The sequence below is a fragment of the Lagenorhynchus albirostris genome, chromosome 11 (genome assembly GCF_949774975.1).
Source record: "Lagenorhynchus albirostris chromosome 11, mLagAlb1.1, whole genome shotgun sequence".
In the NCBI taxonomy this organism is placed as follows: domain Eukaryota; kingdom Metazoa; phylum Chordata; class Mammalia; order Artiodactyla; family Delphinidae; genus Lagenorhynchus; species Lagenorhynchus albirostris.
In genome coordinates, this window is record NC_083105.1 from 27824290 (window position 1) to 27847912 (window position 23623).

At 35.0% G+C, this 23623-nt stretch overlaps 2 protein-coding genes across 2 annotated transcripts in view; one reads left to right on the plus strand and one right to left on the minus strand.

Moving 5' to 3' along the window:
- Nucleotides 1-21448, plus strand: part of EEA1 (early endosome antigen 1) — a 79916-nt gene extending 58468 nt beyond the window's left edge. Inside the window, exons 19-26 of the mRNA XM_060165193.1 lie at nucleotides 5331-5513; nucleotides 12299-12484; nucleotides 13488-13619; nucleotides 14606-14791; nucleotides 15692-15930; nucleotides 16187-16307; nucleotides 16898-16996; nucleotides 17916-21448. Of these exons, the coding sequence (XP_060021176.1) occupies nucleotides 5331-5513; nucleotides 12299-12484; nucleotides 13488-13619; nucleotides 14606-14791; nucleotides 15692-15930; nucleotides 16187-16307; nucleotides 16898-16996; nucleotides 17916-18038 (1269 nt within the window). The 3' untranslated portion in view covers nucleotides 18039-21448. The remainder of the gene's footprint in view (nucleotides 1-5330; nucleotides 5514-12298; nucleotides 12485-13487; nucleotides 13620-14605; nucleotides 14792-15691; nucleotides 15931-16186; nucleotides 16308-16897; nucleotides 16997-17915) is intronic.
- PLEKHG7 (pleckstrin homology and RhoGEF domain containing G7) overlaps nucleotides 1-23623 on the minus strand; it is a 115359-nt gene that overhangs the window by 8798 nt on the left and 82938 nt on the right.

Below are 23623 nucleotides of genomic sequence, written 5' to 3' on the forward strand. Positions count from 1 at the left end.
AGAGGAAAAAAAAATTAACCCCACAAATACATATTTTATGTTGACCACTATTTTTATAACTATTATTATGGCCATTTTACAAAAGAGTAATTTTCTAATAACAGAAACAAGAGTAGACAAATTTGTCTATCCTTTTTTTTTGTGTGTTATATATAATCATACATCAGGATATAACTATCATAGTATGTATTTTGTTCTATGATTTGATATCGTGAGGTCATTTTTTCCCAAAATCTATTAGCCTCATATTCAAGTTTTCCTTAGATCTTCATTTTTATAACAGTATGACTTAGTAAATTAAAAAAAAACCCAACAACTATTTTTAGCATTTTCTTTTTTATTAACTTATTAATTATAGTAAGATTTCTTCCTGATTTATGATTAATATATATTGCCTATACTTTGCATGGCTTTACTAGATGACACCTTAAGGATTTTGAGATTCAGAGGAAATGTTCTTATTGGTAGTTGTCTTACTTGGGACTGTTATAACAAAAATACCATAGACTTGGTGGTTTAAAAAATAAGCATTTATTTCTCACAGTTCCGGAGACTGGGAAGTTTAAGATAAAGGCACTGGCATATTGAGTGTCTGGTGGGGGCCCACTTTCTGGCATGTGGACAGCTGTCTTCTTGCTGTGTCCTTATATGCTGTATCCTTATATGACTGAGATTATCTCTTGTGTTTCTTCTTATAAGGGCACTAATCCCATTCACGAGGGCTCCACCCTCATGACCTCCCAAAGACTCCACATCCAAATACCATCACATTTGATCTAGGCTTCAACATGAATTTGCGGGGGGGGGGGGGTGTGTGTGTCACAAACATTCATAGCAGTAGTTCACTTGTGTCAGTGTATGAATGCTAGAAAAAGGAACACCTTTAACCTTGGGGAGGACAGCATTTTGGGGGAATGTTGGGTAGATAGCCAGTCTCTGTAAATTAGACTTGGGATTTGGAGTACCTAGAGAATCACTGAAAGGCAAGAATTGTTTGGTTTTATTGAGGAGCAGTGTACTATCATGGAAAGAAGATATATTTTAGAGGCAGGCAAATTTGAATTTAAATTCTGTGTGACACACATTAGGTTTATGGTCACAGGAAAGTGATCCATCTTTCTGGACTAAACAAAATAGGGTCATAGAGTTGTAAAGGTTGAGATAATTTGAAGCAATTATACTTCAATAAAGATCTATTAAAAAAAAAGATTGCGATAATATATTTAAAGTACCTAGTACTGTGTGTGCCCAGTGCCATGTGGAAGCAAAATAGTTGTTGGATATTATATATAAGTGTAGCAAACTATGATCTAAGAGTGTCATTTTGCCTGGTAAACCATACAGTGATGGTCTCTGGAAACTTTTCACTGGGCCACAGTGAAATAGGAAAAACAAGGATAAAGTTTAAGTGGGTATAGATGTGTATGAGTACACACACACACACAACACACACCCCATATATATCTATATCTACATCTATCTATCTATCTATATGAAACACACGTATACATACATTTTTTTAATGTGATTGTGATTGTTTGGGAGTGAGTCACAGGTAAATCCAGCAAGGCTATATAAGTCATCAGTTCCTGTACCAACCTTATTTGAAACCTAATGTGGGAATACAGAATGAATAGGATATGGCCCCTATTCTCAAGTAGCCTATAATTTAATGAGGAATCAGGTATGTAGGGGAAAAGAAAACTAGTAGAAAGGAGAATGAGAAAAATTAGAACTTAATGGAAATTTTGACTGGCTTTCTAGAGGAGCTAGCATTTGAACTGTGTCTTTAAAGACTATGCTAATTTTGATAGATTAAAAAAAGAGGAAATTAGATATTTCAAAGGAGAGGAAACAATATTAGCAAAGTTTGCGAAACTTAAAAAAAATGTCGTTATAGAAGATTTGCTATTGGAATACCTCGTAAGTGGAGAAGTGAGGGGAGATAACGCTACAGAATTGGATGAAATCAGATCACAGTAGATATTGTATAGTTGTTTCCACTTTAAATTTTTAATATTGGAAGACTAAAGGTAAAAATCTTTAGAAGGGAGAAATGTAGTCAGACCTGTTTTAGAGCAAAAACTGATAAGCTTGTGAAGGATAAATTGTAAATGATTGACCCTCCTGTATTCTCCTTTGGAACTTTGGGTTTACTTCTGTTAAACCCATTATCAAGCTGTTACGTTGATCTTTTTATTTTTTTTATTTTCTTTTATTTAACTTAACCACTAATAGATTTGAATCCCTCAAAGTCAGAGAACTGTGTTTTCTAACAAATAAGCTATCAATGATTTTTAAAAAAATGAATGAATGAATCAGCCTGTCATTTAGAGTAAGTAAAATGAAGGCCCAAATATGAACCCAGAGGGCAATTATGATTAGTGTTGAGACTTTGTAGAGGGCTTATTTGAGCCATAAAGGTGATTGAAGAGAAAGAAAACTAGATTTGTGGGGGGGGGGGGAATGTTAAAGAAAAGAAGTAGTATTCTACCAAAAAAAAAAAAAATGCAGTGTAGTCTTCAACACGAAAAACAATGTCCAGGAATTCTTCATCGTGAAGACTCTAAATTGGAGGTAATGTGGGATGTTATCAGATAATGTGTGTGGTGATGAGCCCCCTTTCCTCTATAGGCAGTTAGCACTACCTCCTGGCAATCTGCTTCCTAGCTGTCTTGAATCTATCCCCTTTTCTTATTTCCCAACTGCCACAGTCTTAGTCTAGGCTATTTTTTTCTCTTACGTGGACTATTATAAGAGTCTCTTAATGGATGTCGTGGGCTCTATTTGTCCACCTCCCATCTGTTTGTCATTTATTCATTCAAGAAGTATTACTAGGCACCTATTCTGTGCCATGGACACAGTTCTAGGTGTTGGAGGTGTAGCTGTGAACAGACAAGGAACCTATTCTCATGGACTTAAACTTTCTTGGGGGGAAGAAACTTAAACAGGGTGATGTGAAAGACAGTGATGGGACAGAGTCCTACTAAAAGGTTGAGTGATCAAAGAAGCCCCTCTGAAGAGATTTGAGCTGACAACATGAAATACAAGAGCTATCCATATAGTGGTTGGGGCGGGACAACTAATGCAAAGATCTTAAGGCTAGAACAAGCTTGGTATTTTCTAAAAACGGAGACCAGTATAAGTTAAGTATAGTGGAGAGAGGAAGAGTAATATGCGATGAGCTCAGAGAAGTAGACAGGGGTAAAGGCATAAACATAGAAACTTGAAGATTATAATCTTGAAGATTATATATCTTGAAGATAACAATGATGTATTTTGTTCAAAGGATAATTAGAATCGATTAGGAGATTTTTGAGCAGAGAATGGTGGGATCTGACTAAAGGGACATAAAGGAGCAAGCAGGAAAGGCATTGAAAAACTATTGCAGTAGTCTAGAAAGTACAAGATGCTGGCATGAACTAAAGTGTTAGCAGTGGATGATTTGGGAATATCTTTTGTAAGCTGAGTCATCAGGACTTGCTGATAGGTTAGATGGTGAGAGATGATGGAAAGAGGAGTCTAGAATAATTCTAGGTTTGTGGCTTGTACAAGTGGATAGATGGCCATATTTACTGGGGGAAGTAGCATGTTTTTGAGGAGCAGGGTTGCTGTCAGGGATCAAGATTTCTACTTGAGATAGATATCTATCAATCACTCAAGTGAAGATGTCAGGGAAGTACTTGGATATAATGAGCCCAGAGTTCAGGCAGAGAGGTTGGAGCTAGAGACATAAATTCAGGAGTCAATTGTAAATAAACAATATTTTTTAAAATATTTAACTTAACAAGGATTTATTCACAGGAATACTTGTAAGTAGAGAAAAATAACAGAAAAGCTAAACAAATGAAATGAAGAGGATCCAAACCAACTTTCACTTTGTAGCTTTTTAATTGCACCCCGTGTGCATATATCTAGGGCACAGAGGGCCACCAACATACGCCAATACAGTGTAGGAACCCTGCGTTACGTCCATTAACTTAAACATATATTTAAGATCTTGCTTTGAACAAAAAAAGAAAGCTTAGAAGGCAATATGTTGAGTGGGAATAAACATTGAAATATAGCAATCATGTCTTCAACTTCTACAATTATCTTTATGTGCCAACTAACACTTAGGCAGCCTCTTACAGATCTTTTACCATGTAATTTAAGTTTTAGAAGTTTTGATAAAATCACTAGTAATATATTACCATGCAGAAACCACATCACACTGACAGCACAGAGGCAAAGATTTTGCACAGATATATCTGCTTTCCACATTGTGCAGTTTACACACAATACAATTATCAGTCTTATTCCTAAGAGATCCTAAAAAAGATATTTCAAGGCCTAGCTGTAAACTACAGTACTTTATATCTATATTCTTAATAAAAATGGGTCTAGTTGGGATCTTCTAAATAGAGACTGTATATAGAATAAAAGAGGGCTAGAGACTGAACCCTGGGGTCACACAGTATTGAGAGATCAAACAAGAGAGGAGCTAGTAAAAGATTTTAAGATGGAATGACCAGTGAGGTAGGAGGAGAACCTAAAACACAAGATGTCCTGGAAACCAGGTTGAAGAATGTTTCTAGGAGGGGGCATCATCAACTGTTTGAAGGACTGCTGGGATGTTCAATGAGATGTGGACAAGGACATGAATATTGGATTTTGGAACAAGGGGGTCGCTGATGACTTCAACAGCAGTTTCATTGAAGTGTATTTATTTTAAAAGCCAAGTGCTGCTTTTCATGCTATGCTTACATATATTTTATTTATGTCATAATTTGTGCATATCTCCTGAACCTTCTTAAAGACTGAAGGTTTAGAGTTTAGAGGAGTTGCACCTTTGCAACATTTTCTTCTCTTCTTCTGCCTTGATGTTAATAAAGATGACCTGTAGAAATTTCTTGTTATTCTTGAATTTCAAGGAGTAGAAACAGTATACTTCAACTTAGTAATGGCTTTTTAATTACTTCGTGTAGAAATTTCCCATAGTTCAACCTTAAATTATATCATTTTTTAAAGCATGCAGCACTGTATCTTCCATCAGAATGTAGTTGTTACTTTCAGTCTCCTGAGACCTTGGTACTTGGGATTCTCAGTGAAATTCTTTTTTCTTTATTTAATTGCTGTTTCATTTTTTGTCTTTTAAATTAGGACTTGTTGAATTTTGTAATTCTTTAATTTTGTAACTATAAGGTAAGTTACACTTTATTAAAGTAGAATTTTAGGGCATAACTACAATTCAGTCTGTTCTTAGGAATCTTAGTTGTGTGGATTTCATTCTATATTTGTAACTGGTTTTTGGTATGCATACTGTTTTAAAAAACTATTGTATGTTTCAGACAGAACTTGAGAATAAACTACAGCAGCAGTCAACACAAGCAGCACAGGAACTTGCAGCAGAGAAACAGAAAATATCAGTGTTACAAAATACCTATGAAAAAAGTCAGGAAAGTCTAAAACAGCTTCAGTCTGATTTCTATGGGAAGGAATCTGAACTTCTTGCCACAAGGCAAGATCTTAAGGTATAGTGAACTATATTATATGATAAAAACCAATAAGTTGTTTATAGACATTCATTAAATGATTGATTTGAACACAAATGGGCACAGGAATGTTAGTATTTGTGGAATATCATGCTTCTTTTCTGTTGAATTATTATATTTGGAGAAACATGCTTTTTAAATTGTTTTATATAACAAAATATATATGTAAATACAGGCATTTAAAAATAACATCTTTAATAGAAATAATTTGGAAATTGTTAATTGCTACATTGGCTTATCTAAGGACTTTGCTGCCTTTATGTAAAAAAAATAACTTTTAAAACGGACTGCTGTTAAAAAAATCTAAGGAGTTTTTTATTTTTTTGCGGTATGCGGGCCTCCCACTGCTGTGGCGTCTCCCATTGCGGAGCACAGGCACCGGACGCGCAGGCTCAGCGGCCATGGCTCACGGGCCCAGTCGCTCCGCGGCATGTGGGATCCTCCCGGACCGGGGCACAAACCCGCGTCCCCTGCGTCGGCAGGCGGACTCTCAACCTCTGCGCCACCAGGGAAGCCCTAAAAATAATCTGAGGAGTTTTAAATGTAAACCACTTGTGAAAATGCAAGCAGTTTTACTGTTGCTTGTCAAACAATATTAACTTCAGTTTTATATATTAGTCAACTTCCCAAGACTACTGGAATGCATAATGATTAAAATTAGATTATAGCTCAAAGTAAACTTAACCTTAATTATCTAAACATACATGGATATTCTGTCCTTGGCAATACTGTTTGATTAAAGTATCATTTTTACTAAAATGAAGGCTATGGAAAAAGGGTAAACAATTTTTATGTAGCATTAAGGTATCAATTCTCTAAGTGAAATGGAACATTTGTATTCTCTCGCAGAAGAGTTAGACATTTCTCTTTTTTTTTTTTTTTTTGCGGTACGCGGGCCTCTCACTGTTGTGGCCTCTCCCGTTGCGGAGCACAGGCTCCGGACACGCAGGCTCAGCGGCCATGGCTCCCGGGCCCAGCCGCTCTGCGGCACATGGGATCTTCCCGGACCGGGGCACGAACCCTTGTCCCCTGCGTTGGCAGGCAGACTCTCAACCACTGTGCCACCAGGGAAGCCCCGGCCATTTCTCTTTTTTGTCATAGTGAAATAGTATGCTTTTTGATTCTTTCCTATGTTTGGATTTTTGTTTCTTAATTTAAAATGCCTTATTGAAAAGTTCTGTTGAAAATCACAGAATATTTTTATATATAATATACATAAATATGCTATGTCACTTTATTCATAGGCTGCTATAGGGAAGGCTTTATGAAGGAGGTAGGACTTGACCAGGTCCTGAAGGATATAAGAATTTGAATACACAGAGAGTCCTGAGAAAGATCAGTTCACTCAGGGCACATTTGAGAAAAGGTGCAGCAGTGGGAACCAGCAAAGCCAGGAGGCAGTCACCATAATTGTCTTGCTAGAGTGCTGGTTTGTGTTTGGAAGTTAAAGTTAAAAAGGTTGGGATCAAACTGTGAGGTATCTTAGATGCCTAGCAAGGACGACTGACTGGACTTTATATTGGGTTGCGGGGGGGATGAAGAGTCTAAGCAGAGGAATAAAATGAAGAAGGTATAATTTAGGCAACAACCTGGAACTGGTTTATAGATAGCAGCTTGGTTTGGATCTGGCGTAAACTAGTGCTGGGGAGATTAGTTAAGAGGCTATCTCCCTTCCTTCCTCCATAAACTCCAGTAATCTAGCTGTGAGCTGATTAGAACTGGAGTTAAAGAGGATGGAACAGAAGAGATTAATGGGAGAGAGAATATGAAACAAAAGGGCGTTTCAAAACGTACAGGGTGCAAGGAAGTGAAGGAATCAGTGGTGACTAATGATCTGACAAACAGGAGACTGGGTAAAAGAATTTTCATAGGGCCAACAGTAGATATTTTATATATATATATAGTTCACAATTAGCAAGAGTTCTTTAAAAAAAATACCACCTGACATTTAGAAAGTGTCTTACTTCCTATATTCTCTAAGTAGCTTTAAATTATTATTAGCTTTCCTTTACAATACTGTTGCAAGTCAGGGAGGGTTTGTGGAAGAGTTTGGACTTTATCCTAAAGGCAGGAGGGAACCACTGAAAGGATGTGCTCGGATTTGTATTTTAGGCCAATAACTGGCTGCAGGAGAAGGAATGGATTGTAGGGGAACGTGGCTGAACATTGGGATGAGAGAGGAGACTTTGTGGTAGTCCAAGTGCGGATGGTGACAGCTCGGGCTGGTAGTAGTAAGGATGCAGAATGTACATGAATTCCAAGGACACTGAGGTGATAGAGAAGATGAAACCTAATGACTGAGTAGAAGTTCTGTAGAAATCACGTTTTTTCTTCATATGGATGTATTATTTACCCAAGAGCATAACACAGTAATAAGACTTAGATCTTTTAAATCAGTATTTTTTTCATTAAGCCAACAATTATTTTTATTATGCCCGAAAGCTACATCATGTTCTAATTTTATACACAAAAGAAAAATTCAAATGTAAACATGGGCAAGAAGAGAAAGACAGAGGGATAAGGCTGTTGTGGAGTTTAACAACTGTTGAGAGGCCATGGATAGACTCTCTCTTCAAAGCTTCCTTTTGCAGATGAAACTGAGGCCCTGCTTGATTAGTGACAGGCCTAGTGTTTGCACAATAACAGAACGATGATTGGATCTCAGCTCTTCTGATTCATAGCCCTTTTTAAAAAAAATTAATTAATTAATTTGGCTGTGTTGGGTCATCGTTGCTGTGGGTGAGCTTTTCTCTAGTTGTGGTGAGCGGGGGTACTCTTCCTTGCGATGCGCGGGCTTCTCATTGCGGCAGCTTCTCTTGTTGCGGAGCGTGGGCTCTAGGCGCTTGGGCTTCAGTAGTTGGCACACAGGCTCAGCAGTTGTGGCTCTAAGTCTCTAGAGTGCAGGCTCAGTAGTTGTGGTGCACGGGCTTAGTTGCTCTGCAGCATGTGGGATCTTCCCGGACCAGGGCTCAAACCCATGTCCTCTGCATTGGCAGGCAGATTCTTAACCACTATGCCACTGGGGAAGACCAGTAGCCCTTTATTGTTTTACCATCATTTCACTAGAATTTTTTTTATAAAATAGGATATTGACAAATATAAAATAGGATATTGAAATTTTTTAATAAAATAGGATATTGACAAATTTTTATAAAATAGGATATTGACAAAATATCCTGTTTTATTTTTTTATGAAATAGGATATTTGGACGTTAATCCTTCCAAAATGACAGGTATCTGAACTACTTAATTTTTTAAAAAAGAAATTCCTAGGAAAGTTCAAATAATATTTATAATAGGCCAGAATAATGGATCAGCCATTCTTTTGCTTCAGTGACTATTATATGACCTTATGTATAAGAGAGAAAGGGAGACGTTCAGAACCTTGTAACATGACACGTAAGTCAAGGCTGCCATCTGTGGGCTGATAGTGTATACCAAGACACCAGTAGAATGCAAGACCGGCTGGCTTGATCTATGCCTTTAGCCCCATCTGCTGGATTATTTATGAAATACTAAAATTTGTTGACTGTATATTTCAAACTGGCTATGCTGTGTGCTATTCTTTGTTTTCCAGGAAAGGTAGAAGTGGCGTTTAACTGTAAATTTTGCACCCTCAGTGAAGTGAAAATTCTAGGATAAAAAGTTTAGAATTAAATGTAAATCTTCTTAGCCTAGTACTGTTCTTTATGTCATTTCATCAAACATCAAGAAAAAATAATAACTAAAAATTTTAAAGTTTTATTTTGAAAGAGAAAAGAGAAAAATTGTTGAACAGACCCCCCCCCCCAAAAAAACCCACCAATAGCTACCACAGAACAGTATAGAAAATCTTTTTCTTTGCTACATTACTATAATGTGATTGGGGTATTCAGGATCAGGGTTGGTACTTGATATACTCAGAGATTTGCTTATTCCAGTAGCAGTGGGTGGGTTAAAGATAGCCCCAGTAAACCATCTAATGGAAGAGGGAGTTCTCCAAGGGAAAAGATGCTGAGCAGATGAAAATAATATAGTCTGAAGCAAGAAAGATAAAAGGAAAATTTGAAACGGCAGTATACTGCTGAATGACATAGATGAATATTCAGAGGCAAGGTAGAACAACATATCTTGGCTCAGAAAATAGTGCAGATTTTGAACTTGACTTTAAAGATTTAGTCACTAGGATTTTGTGAGTTCAGAATTTTATAGGCTGTTATTTAAACCATGGGCATTTTGGAATTCTGTGGTCAGAGATTGGGGGTGTTCTTGCTTTTAGGCTCTAGCAAGTGTTGGTATTCTTTAGCATTAGATCAGGACCTCTGTTACCGAATTACAATTGCTATAGACAGCATGGGCTAGGCTTTGTCAAATTTTATTCTTTTTCTATGAAATCACTCTCACCTTTTGTGATACTTAGGTCAGTTCCGACATGCCCACAAAGCCTTCTTTAAACATTCCACAGAGAATACACTCACACTCGTTTTTCTGTGTATTTGGCACATAGCAAATGCTCTAATACCCTGTACAACTTCCATTTTATACCCTGGTTCTGTTTTCCAGGCTATATGGCCAGCTTCTTTAAGTCCAGGACCATCTTTTACCCTCCTGTCTACCTTAGTAGTATACTCAATTAAAGCTTAGCTGCTTGATTAGTAAAGGACTAGATGACTTTAAGTCTTTTCCAAAAAGGAAGTCTTACAGTTTTTAGTGTTCTGGAAACTATTGAAAATGGAAATTTGATTTATATCAGAAAAGACTTCTGAACCGGGTTATTTGTAAGGAATAATCTCTTTCAGGAAGCTTAAGTAAAGCCCTTTAAATAAGGTTTTCATTTATTCATTTATTTTTCATCGATTCTTTATCAAATGCTTACTGTAGCCAAGCCTAGATAGCAGTGATTCCTCCTGAATTGTATCTTCTGCCTTTTTTTCCAAAGAAACTGTATCTCCAGAATAAGAAAGATAAACAACTTCTAGATGGTGGAAGAGCATCTTAGAGTTATTTCCCTTAGCAGCTGAGAGTGGCAAGGTTCCTGCCATTTTCCATTCCCCACCTGTTACCATATCCACCTCCAAATCAAAACCTAATGAGTCAAAAAGTTGCTGTTTCCCCCAGCTTCAGCTTCTTGAAATATTTGGGCCTTCGAACAGTTAGTAACTATGGACTGTGTTAACTGACAGAGCTACTTCTACCATACAGATGAGAAGTTAAGAGGATGGGGGTGATGGCCTTGTTAGAAGTAGAGCCTCAGATGTCTGGCTGACTTTACTCTTTTAGTTCACTTAATCAGGTTGGCAGATTAGAAATACATTTTTTCCCCCAAGACAAAAATCCCTTTCTATTTATTAAATAAACCTTTTAGCGTGTCAGGGGCCATCATAGATCCTACAAAACATGTATGCATATATGTCACGTTTAACTATCTTTTTAAATTGCTTTCTTCCCATGTCTCCCCATATCTTCTCATTATGTATATGTTCTCTGAGTGTGTTTGATATGGTTCCTACTTATTTGATATTCTTCGTATCACTTAGCTAGTAAATACAGATTATTTCTAAAGCTTTGGAATTGCTTCCGTTTTATTATTTTATACTTGCCTATGCAAAATACTACAAGTATTTTGCATAGGCAAGAGAGTTAGTTATCTAGCATTCTTTCTCTTTTACATCATCTTACTGAAGGGCATAACATACTATCTTTTTTAATTTAACTTTTTTAACATCTTTATTGGAGTTATAATTGCTTTACAATGTTGTGTTAGTTTCTGCTGTATAACAAAGTGAATCAGCTATACATATATCCCCATATCTCCTCCCTCTTGCGTCTCCCTCCCACCCTCCCTATCCCCCCCACTAGGTGGTCACAAAGCACTGATCTGATCTCCCTGTGCTATGTGGCTGCTTCCCACTAACTATCAATTTTACATTTGGTAGTGTATATATGTCCATGCCACTCTCTCACTTTGTCCCAGCTTACCCTTCCCCCTCCCCATATCCTCAAGTCCATTCTCTATGTCTGCGTCTTTATTCCTGTCCTGCCCCTAGGTTCATCAGAACTATTTTTTTTAGATGCCATATATATGTGTTAGCATACGGTATTTGTTTTTCTCTTTTTGACTTCACTTTGTATGACAGACTCTAGGTCCATCCACCTCACTAATAATTTTGTTTCTTTTTATGGCTGAGTAATACTCCATTGTATATATGTGCCACATCTTCTTTATCCATTCATCTGTCGATGGACACTTAGGTTGCTTCCATGTCCTGGCTATTCTAAACAGTCTTGCAATGAACATTGTGGTACATGTCTCTTTTTGAATTATGGTTTTCTCAGGGTATATGCCCAGTAGTGGGATTGCTGGGTCATATGGTAGTTCTGTTTTTTTAAGGACCTCCATACTGTTCTCCATAGTGGCTGTATCAATTTACATTCCCACCAACAGTGCAAGGGGGTTCCCTTTTCTCCACACCCTCTCCAGCATTTATTGTTTGTAGATTTTATGATGATGGCCATTCTGACTGGTGTGAGGTGATACCTCATTGTAGTTCTGATTTGCATTTCTCCAATGATTAGTGGTGTTGAGCATCCTTTCATGTGTTTATTGGCAATCTGTATATCTTTGGAGAAATGTCTGTTTAGGTCTTCTGCCCATTTACTATCTTTTTAAAGTATATTACTTTCCACTATGCTATGCATAACTTATGTATAACTGTTAACTATTATGTTTCTGTTGAAATTTGCCAAAAAATGACATAATAATTTGGGGAAATTGTTTTTATAAGTCTGTAGAAGAGAAGCTTTCTCTAGCACAGGAGGACTTGATTTCAAATAGAAGTCAAATTGGAAACCAAAATAAATTGATTCAAGAACTGAAGACCACCAAGGCTACTTTGGAGCAAGATTTAGCAAAGAAAGAACAGCAATTGAAGGAGCAGAGTAAAGCACTACAGGATATACAGAAAGAAAAGGTATTCTATTTTCTGACTAAATCTAGAATCTTAGTATTTAAAATTAAGAACCAGCTTTTTCTAAAGGTAAGTAGGGGTGTATTTTATATAAATGATGCTAAGTTATAAAGTTGAAAGCATTGTATTATGACCAGTACGTTTAAAGATCAGTTAAAATTTTATATGAATGAGAAATTCAAATTCTAGGACACAGTTTTTGGTTTCATAATTGAAATTTTATATTTCCATCAGCTGATATTATTCTGAAGTGTACAGTTCCTGAAGTTCTTGGTATATTTTATTTGTGCAGTTCCTGAATTATGTGTTTTTTAATTTTTTGCTGCACTGTGTGGCTTGTGGGATCTTAGTGCTCTGACCAAGGATCAAACCCAGGCCCTTGCCAGTGAGAGCACGGAGTTCTAACCACTGGACCGCCAGGGAATTACCTCTGAATTATTTTTAAAAATTGGTGGATGTTTTTGTAGTGATGGCGCTGGTGAGGCTGGCATGAAATTTATGATTTGTGCCTCAAGGTTAGAAAATTCTGACAGAACTATAGTTTAGAGGCCTTTAATTACAAGGGTTTTAGATCAGGCAGATCTTGTTTTAGTTTTATGGTTCTACTTTTAATAGCTTATTTAACTGCTCTAAGTCTTTGTTCCTTTACCTATAAAATGATTAAAAAGAGCTACCTGGCATAGAGATTAGATAATGTATACTCCTCCTCCCTAGGCGCCCTATATAAAGATAGTGATGATGATAATAAGCATAAGATGGTAGTTTTAGCTAAACTTTAGCCAGGCACTATTAATTTTAATAGTTACTGTAACTATTTAATCCTTATAATGATCTTTTTGTTCATATTGTATAAATAAGGACACAGAGGCAAGAGAAGGTAAATAATTTGCTCAAGTTAACTAAGGTGGAAGGGGCAGAGACAGTCATAAATAGTAGCAGTCATTTTTGTTATATTACTTTTAAGTATTTACTTTAAAACTTTTTTAATAAATCATTTTTTCTATAGTCACTGAAAGAAAAAGAACTAGTAAATGAAAAATGTAAATTGGCAGAGATAGAGGAAATTAAGTGTAGACAAGAAAAAGAAATTGCTAAATTGAGTGAAGAACTCAAGTCTCACAAGCAAGAAAGCATAAAGGTATGTGAAGATAATCATTGTTTTTCCTTTTGTATTGTATTAGTGTTATTAAAAAGATTTGTGTATATATATTTATTTTATTTATTTATTTTAGGACATACTATGTGCCAGGCACATTGTTTCGCTGTTTTTTGACAAATACTCTCGCTCTCACAGTGCTCGTGTTGCATAATATCTATACACATATTGAAATTATGTTACCTTTGTTTTCAAATTACTGAATAAAGCAAAGTAACCCTAAAAGTTTAGATTTTATTGAGGTGATAATCGACAGAGCTATCCGTTATGCTTACAGATAGTAAACTTCAAAATATGTAAGAGTTTAGAATTAAGGTTTTAAGGGATTGTTTTTTAATCGTTTTTCTTCCTAAAATCCTTTAATAATCTGTTGTTTAGAACATTTTTCCTATCATTAGCATGACTGGTATGCCACCTGAAAAAATTAACTGCTTATAATTTGCTTTGTAAAGTGTTTGTAAAATGTCATTTTCTTAGAGAAAGGTTGGATTTTCCCTTGAGTGCTCTAATAATACCTCTTATGTCTATCAGTATACTTGCCATTTTGCTTTATAATTACTTACCTCTTTATGTCATTATGTTCTTCCAGACTGTGACTTCCTTAAAGCAGGGAATGTATATAATTCGTCTTTATATATACATCCCTAGAACGTGACACAGTGTGTGATGCCTAAATGTTGAACCAATAAATGCTTCCTAAATGAAGAAAGGGAAAATAAGGGGTAGAAAATTTTCACATAATTTAATCAAAACATATGCATGCAAAGCATCACTTGAATTTAAATGATTGTTGAGCAGGAAGTACATAATATTTCACCTTTTTAATCAACTGTTTGAAATACTGAACTTTAAGACTCTTGTAAGAGGCTAAAACTCTTTGTTTATATTGTAATAAGTTGCATAAATTTCAGCTACATTTTTTTTTTTTACTATAAAGGATGGTTTATTTTGGCCTCACTTTCTCATAGGAGGTAACAAATCTCAAGGATGCCAAACAGCTTTTGATTCAGCAGAAATTAGAGCTTCAAGGGAAAGTAGATTCCCTAAAGGCAACCCTTGAACAGGAGAAGAAAGCCCAGCAAATGCTAAAAGAGCAGATGAAAAAGGAAGAAGATGAGCTGAAGAAAGAATTTATGGAGAAGGAAGCTAAACTGGTAAGTTAGTGGTGGGAGGTGTGTTTTTTAATTGATTTTGTAAATTAATCCAGTAAGAGAGGGTTTTTCTACTTAAAAATTATGATTCAAATGCTCACCTAACATTTAATTTTTGATTTAAGAGATCTGATTTGTCTAAATAGCTGACATGTGATTGGAAATATTTTATTCTGTGATTATATTTTGGTTTATATAAGTGAAAATTCAATAAAACATGATGGGGGGGCACTTTTAGTGCCAGAAAAACAAACAGACCTATAACTATGTAGATTGAGGTAAATGGCATGAATGCTAATCATGTTAAACTCATTTGTTTGGTCAAACTGAATGTTGATAAGGGGGAACGGAAACTTCAGTTTGGAATTACAATGACCAAAGTCTACTTTTCCTTCCCTAACTTGTGCATGCCAAATGGGAAGCATCTGGCTTTCCTCTGTTGAATTAAGTCCAGATATCCCCAGATAAATTGACTGCTGAATGTTTTCATTGAAGAACTGCAATTTCAAGTTCACACAGTGATTTGAAGTACTGTTTTTTTGGCAGGTTGATAGAGACAAAAGGATGCATTTGGAATTTGAGACATAAGAAAATGCCAGCTCTATCTCCAGGGCACCTTGCTATCCCTAACTATGTGTTCTTCCCCTGTTCTAGTGGAAAAAAGGAAAATCTCAAATTGCTTTACTTTAGTTTGATCTTATAAGAGGCTTGCTGACCACCATTTCAATGTTATGACCATTGTCAGTTCAAACTACACAGATGTTTGTGGAATCAGTTTTATCAGTGCCTTCTTCCCTGAAGAAGTTATTATTTATGTTGCCAATATTTAAAGTTCAGCAACTAACTTAAATTTTGCACTACTTTTGTAATAGGTTTTTTACCCACTGTTTTTCCTTTTCTCAGCTTTCCGAAATAAAAGAAAAAGAAGTAGGAATGAAGCAGCATGAAGAAAATGAGACTAAACTTACCATGCAGATTACAGCATTAAATGAAAACTTGGGCACCATAAAGAAGGAGTGGCAGTCCAGTCAACGGAGAGTCAGTGAGCTTGAGAAACAGACGGACGACTTACGGGGTGAAATTGCAGTATTGGAAGCAACGGTTCAAAATAATCAAGATGAAAGGAGGGCACTACTAGAAAGGTGGTTGATGTCTATTAAAATTAGTTTATTTTCATGCTAAGTGATAAAAAGGTTGTTGTACTCCACATTTAAAAAAATAGAAGTCTTGAGAAAAGTGCTCCTGCAGGTATTTAAGTAGCCATTTAAAAATTAACCCTTACAACAGAGTTGAAATTAATGTATTATGTTTAAAGTTACTAAAGTAGTTCATTATCTGTGTTCAGAGAGGGTCTTTAATGATTTTTTAAAAATGAATTGTTTTTGCAATCTATTTCAGGTGTCTTAAAGGAGAAGGTGAAATAGAAAAGCTTCAAACCAAAGTACTAGAATTGCAAAGAAAGCTGGATAATACAACTGCAGCAGTGCAGGAACTGGGCAGAGAGAATCAGTCCCTTCAAGTGAGTCACCTGGTGTATGAGGCAGTTTTTTAGTCTAGAATTTACCTCTTAGTGAAAAGCATATTTTCAGCATTTAAAAAAAATCTCATATTTAATAATACTTTTGAATGGCTACTGCCTGTGTAGCAGTATTGCAGGTGTTACAGGTAATTAAATATAAGATTTAAAGAACTTATCTGAGACCCCAATGATTAGAGAGCCACATCCTTCATGAACTGTCATTATTGGGAAGAGCACAAAGGAATGAATGAGTTGCTATGTGATAAAGAAGTGATCTGATTATATGCTCAGAGTTCCAAGGAAGGATTGATCCTTAGGGTTAGAATGAATGGGAAATCACCAAAGGTTAGAAATTACCAATGCCTTTGAGGTATAAAACTTGCTTTGCTTTGATTGATTGATTGATTGATTATTTATTTATTTATTTATTTATTGTCATTCAGACTTAATTATGTAACAACTTTTGATAATGGAAGTTGACGAAAGTATTTCTGATTTTTAAAATTTTATCCATTTTAAAACTTGGCCACCAACTTAGAAATATCATTCTTTACAGCACTGAACATTATAATGTATTTTTTTTTGAATAGATCAAACATACACAAGCGTTGAATAGAAAGTGGGCTGAAGACAATGAAGTACAAAACTGTATGGCCTGTGGGAAAGGCTTTTCAGTAACCGTGAGACGGGTAAATGGTTTTGTTATATTGCTGTGGTTTTTGATTTTATTTCTCAGTGACAATGTTTTAACCATCGAAATTGTCCTGCATTTGACAGATTTTAAAAGTTTTGCCATTTATTAACTTTAATTTACAACTACATAGAATTAAGTTTCATGAAATCTTGTTTCTGGTTAGTGTGTTTCTATTTTAGTTTTAAATTCAGTTATTACCTTCCTACTGAGTTACTCTCTTGGATAATCATTTTCTGAACCAGTGCATCAGTATTAAACTCATGTTTTAGTCATCATAGGGTTCTCTTAAAGGAAAAAAAGCAGAGATAAAAAAATCATTTTAGGGCTTCCCTGGTGGCGCAGTGGTTGAGAGTCCGCCTGCCAATGCAGGGGACACGGGTTCGTGCCCCGGTCTGGGAAGATCCCACATACCGCGGAGTGGCTGGGCCCATGAGCCATGGCCGCTGAGCCTAAGCGTCCGGAGCCTGTGCTCCGCAACGGGAGAGGCCACAACAGTGAGAGGCCCACGTACCGCAAAAAAAAAAAAATCATTTAAAATAATGCCATTATGTGATGTTTCAAGTTTATATTCCTATTGAAGAAATTATGCCTGAAACATTTTGTAAATAGGAATAACTTTCACCTGATAGAAGTGCTTTATTAAGCACTTTATTAAGGCATTAAAATGCCTCCTAAGGTTCTTCTGAGAATTCCAAGATAAATTCCATATTAAATGTTTAGTACAGTATCTGATTAAATAGGAAGCATTCAAATTAACTAAGGGATTAAATCGACATACTGAGATTTTATATTATTAAATGCTAATCACTTGAAAGTTAGTATACCTTCACAGTGAAGTTTGCTGTATTCTTGTAGTCTCATAATACTTTTGGTAGTTTTTATGCTTAAAAATGTTTAATTTTTGTCATTTACAGCATCACTGCAGACAATGTGGAAATATCTTCTGTGCTGAGTGTTCAGCCAAAAATGCCTTAACTCCTTCTTCCAAGAAGCCTGTTCGTGTCTGTGATGCATGTTTCAATGACTTGCAAGGATAATGGGTTATCACAACTTCAGAGTAATATTACACTAACATTAGATTTTTAATAATACACTTAATAGATATCTTGGACTACTACTATTCGGTTTGGACAGTGGTTGCAATACTAAACCAAATTAGAATTCATATATTTTGGAATGTTATCAAGTAAAACTCTTCTATTTTTGTGAGACTCGAGCCCATCTTTCATTACTTTTTTCCATTTACCCTGGAATAGCTTTCATGCCAAGTTTAGAAGTAGCCAATGAAATGTAAATAAATTTTGGATGGAAATGAATTTTGGACGGAAAATAGCAATGTATTTTTTTAAATATAATTTCATTGTTCAGAAATGACATGAATGCACTTCCATAGCTTACTTCTTTCTCCCACATTTAGTATCAAGAAATGTACATGGGTGATGTTACCATATCAGCTATGTTGCACAATAACACATTATATTAAATATTCTCATTGTGAAATGCATAGAACTATAAAGCTTTTTTTCCTTATACACAGGTCCATAGCTCAGTTGCATTGTTATGTTACAAATTTACTACTCAAGTGTTCCAAATACAGATTATATTTAAATATTAACTATGAATTCAAACATGGTTTTTATTTTAACAATACTGATTAAATTCTCTTGGGTGGATTTTATGAAAACCTCTGGAAAATTATTTTATGGTTATCCTCGGGTTGTATTTTAAAGATTAGGGTTAATTTTTCTTTTTGTCTTTTTCTATCTCATTTTTAAACTCCCACGTAGTCTTAAGACTCCTACAAAACTTCCCACCCTCATCCCCAGTTGGAAGGTGAATAATAGAAGTTGTATAATGCTTGTATTCTCTGTTTAAGTGGGAAGTCTTCTGAGATTAGCCTTCATTTTATATCCTCATTTTGTCTCTCCAGCATCTTCAAGAATCTGCATTTGCTTTTTTAATGGATCTGCTTTTTTCAAGGTAATTTGGTTTAACCTTCTCAAGCATAGCTCAGCTTCACTGTAATTGTTTTATAGATTTTGCATCTTAAAGCTAGTAACTGATATTGCTATAGTCTTATCTGTGAAAACAAATACAAAATGGTAAGGAGACATTAAATATTCTGCTTTATATTTTCTGCTTTATATTCTCTTCTTACCTAATAGGGAAGAAATTTTTTAAGTTTTAAATTTGACTTAAATTTTAAAAGGTTCTGAATTTGGGGTTCCATATCAACTGTGTATCTGTTTACTCTGCAAAAATAATGCTATGAAATTACCTTGAAATAACAGTTGGATAATAGAGTATCGCCAAAAACAGATGTATTTAGGAATCCCCAAATTATAACTAGAACTGAAACAGACTGGCAAATTGAGGGTAATTAAAAATTAGCTTATTTGGATGCTGAACAATGGAATTGAACTTTATCAGTCTTATTAATTTGGAAAATTGGAGAACATCTGAAGAGAGAACTCATTAATATTGGTTTATTACTCTGAAGAAAGTAAAGCTATATATTCATTCAGTGCAATCATTTGGTAATAGGGAAGGATGGGAGCTAATATTTCATTTATAATACATAGTTTATAATGTACACTTGCTTTCAAATATCATGCTGAAATTATGTTTATGCTCTTCCTATAATGTATACAAACAAAGAGATTGCCATATATTCATTTAATTATTTAAAAAACCCATTTAAGTAAACTCTGTTGTCAGTAGCTACTAAGGACCCTGATTGAGTCCCTGGACTCAAATAAACATATATCCTTGAGCGTATAGAATGAAGAAATACAGTGGATCTTTATTAAAAATAAGTTGGATAATAAAAATTGAGCTAAAATTATTTATGCATTTTCATATAAATTCTTTCAAGTAGTCTTAATTCTATACTTATAAGTAAATTAATAAGCATGTTGGAAAAACATTCACAGCACTATTATTTTTTTATGATATGAAACTTCACGGGAATTCTTCTGGCTTAGACTATTTGTTCACTCATCTCCCAGTTGGGTGCACTGAAGGCCTATCCCTGTCTTGTCCCCCCACCCACATATTCATAAAAAATTGTGGGGACAACAAATATAACCATATGTATTTGAGTGATTTTCTACTCTTCATCTAGCTAATCTCACTTCCTAGGCCCCAAATAATTAGGCTATTATATTTAGAAATGAAACAATATTTTGCTATTAATCTCACCAATAAGGTGTTTTGGAAACAAAAATTAAAGGGTTTTCTGTTTCTTTTAATTAAAAAGTCATCTTCTGAGTGCTTACTGGTTCGACATTTTAGATGTCTGCTGGTACTATTTGTCTGATTTAGAGCTGGCACGTATGGAGTCCCAGCTCCCAGCTCTAATGCAAAGCCTATTGGCATCACCTGTTAGTAAATTCTAAACCCAAGCACAGAAACGTGAGTTAAAATCAAGTCTTGCTGGGTTAGTGTACAATAAACTACACCTACACCTACAGAATTTTTAGTAGAAAGAAGACAAAGCTGCTGGTATAGGATTTGTTTATTTTGAAGAAAAGAGGGAAACAAACACAACAACCTCAATGCAGTGTGTAATTTTGTTCAACTACCTCTTAATGTGGAATTAGCTAGTTTAATAGTTTCTTCATAGTAGTGTTACATAGTAACTGCCAAATTTGTTAGTTCCCCATCTCTCTTGAAGAGGCTTTATGATTATTTTATAGTTTTGGGAACTTTAAAGCCACTTTTTTTTAACCTTGCATTTGCATAAAGATGTTTAGCTTTTAAGTGGAAAGCAAATTATGATCATATATTTTGATATTCATGACCTATTTGACTACAGCAGTTTTTTTTAAATGCACTTTGGCTATGAAACCATGGATGATTTGATCCACAAAATTTAAACGTGCCATCAATTGAGTATTCCTAGACAAGAGCTTGATGAATGGTATTCTGTAATTATATAATGTACCACACATTATTGTCTTAATTGCCCTTTGCCTGAATTTTAATGATCAGTTATTGTTGCAAATGTGAATACTGTGCATAAACTTACTAAATTTATGTAAAATTGTATAAAGCAGAATTGGAAATAGCTAGGTCCTCTCCCTGTAGAAGTAGTGAATTTACTGTAACATGATGCAGTTATGTATATGACATTCTGTACTTCTTGAACTGGATCATATATTCATAACTTCTGTAGATACTTTTGCATGCATATTTTGTTTAGTTTTTGGATTCATTGTGTTGTTTACTACTTGTGATCATGTAGTTGTGCCTTATTTGTGAGAGAGTTTAGCTCAGTAAATACTGTGGTTTCTAAACTCAGTGAGTGGAAGGTTATTGATTATAAATGTAACTGATAAATTATATAACATTTGAATCTGTATAAAGAACAATGGAAGAATCCTTTATTGAATTGTTGCTTTTTTAAAAAATATGCTAAAGATATTAAAAAATAATTTCTAGTATATTCTGTGACTAAATTATTTTGTCTATTTAAAAAATTAGCCATTTTACATTAATTTATTTACAGATTTAGAACTTTGCACTTGGATATAGACAATGGGTGTGCTTTATTATTTTAAATTAATTTTTATTGGAGTATAGTTGCTTTACAATGTTGTGTTAGTTTCTAGTGTACAGCAAAGTGAATCAGGTATACGTATACATATATCCCTTTTTGGATTTTCTTCCCATTTAGGTCACCACAGAGCACTGAATAGAGTTCCCTGTGCTATACAATAGGTTCTCAGTTATCTATTTTATAGATAGTATTAATAGTGTATATATATATGTCAAGCCCAACCTCACAATGGGTGTGCTTTAATGTTCAACTAAGAATAGTAATTAAGTTCATATTTCAAGAGAAATTACTAATGCTATTTTGCTCGAGACAGCCCCTTTTCATTTCATTCATTATTGAGAAAAATAACAAAACTAAAAAATATTAAACAATATTAATCTCTTCTTTCATTGTACATTTAATACCCAGGTGACCATTTAAAGGCTCAATGTACCATTGCTTTTTACTGATTTTTTTTTTTCCCCTGGGAACCAAAGTTCCAGAAGGGATTTTTCATTTTACTCTGTGTTTCCCTCTGAAGACAATAACATGTATATCCTCAAGCACTTAATATATTATATATTAGATATGCTCTTTTGTGAGCTTTATAGAATTTCACTTTAAATACATAGTATATTCTTTTAAGTTTTATCTTATTGTGCTAAGAACAGTTACATGAGATCTACCCTCTTGACAACTCTTGTAAAAGTGTACAGTACAGCAGATCTCCCGAGCTTACTCATTTTGCTTAACTGAAACTTTATGCCCATTGATTAGTAACTCCCCATTTCCCCCTACCCCCAGCCTCTGGCAACTACCATTCCACTCTTTTTGATTCTATGAATTTGAGTATTTTAGAAATCTCATATAAGTGGAATCATGCAGTATTTGTCTTTCTGTGACTGACTTATTTCCCTTAGCATAATGTCCTCAAGGTTCATCTATGTTGTTTCATATTGCAGAAGTTCCTTCTTTTTCAAGGCTGAATAGAATTCCATTGTATGTACGTACCAGAGTTTCTTTATCCACTCATCTGTTGGTGAACATTAAGGTTTTTTCCATATCTTGGCTATTGTGACTAGTGCTGCAGTGAACACAGAAGTGCTAATATTTCTTTGTAAAAGCTGTTTTACATCTTAACTAATTAAATTTACATGTTAATTTAGTCAGTCTTTTTCTTCCTTTAATGAGATTTAAGGGAGAAAATAGTTTTATACATATAAACAAATATATGTTTACTGGACTCAGACTAAAAGGAATCTTGGGAGATCACCTAGTCCATTGCCCTTTTCCTAAGTTGGCTGATATCTAGAAATCCTTGCAAGAAATTGTTAACTTTTTTCTAAAAAAGTACATATTTTTCATCTCTAAGAACTCACTTGAAATTTGTTCTCCTGTACTTTGCCTTTTTTTTCTCATTTATTCGTGGGCATTGACCATAGTTACTGCCTTCCTGATTTTCCTTTCATTTTCACTTACTCCTAATAAATATGACATTATTGTACATGGGCTGTGACCCTCCATTCTAATGGTGCTTGGCCCTTGAAAATAACTGTTATGCTGCACTTGTCTATACTGCCTGGTTTACATGGTGAAATCACATTTTTCTCAAAGAGTTAACTGTGCATGTGACTTCCCCAAGCATCATCCTTTCTATCCCATTCTCCAGCTTAAGGAGATCAGTTAAGGTATAATTTGTCTTGCAGTCCAAGTTGATAAATTTACTACTTCCATTTTGGAAACTGCAAAAGGTACCATGTCTGAAATTGAAATCTGTGGATTTCCTTTTGATATAATCTGACTATAAGAACTAGTTCCTTACATGTAGTTAATAGTATATTCCACCATGATAATAGTTCAAGCTCTCTTTCTTAAGAAATTCTAATGATGTTTCAAGTCCTGCCAAATAAGACGAGTAACTGTACTGTGCCTCTCTCTCTCTCTCTCTCTCTCTCTCTCTCTCTCTCTCTCTCTCTCTCTCTCTCTCTCTCACACACACACACACACACACACACACACACACTCAAAACCAGAAAGAAGTTTTATGACAAACTCCACTGTTCTTCAAAAAGTGAGATTTAG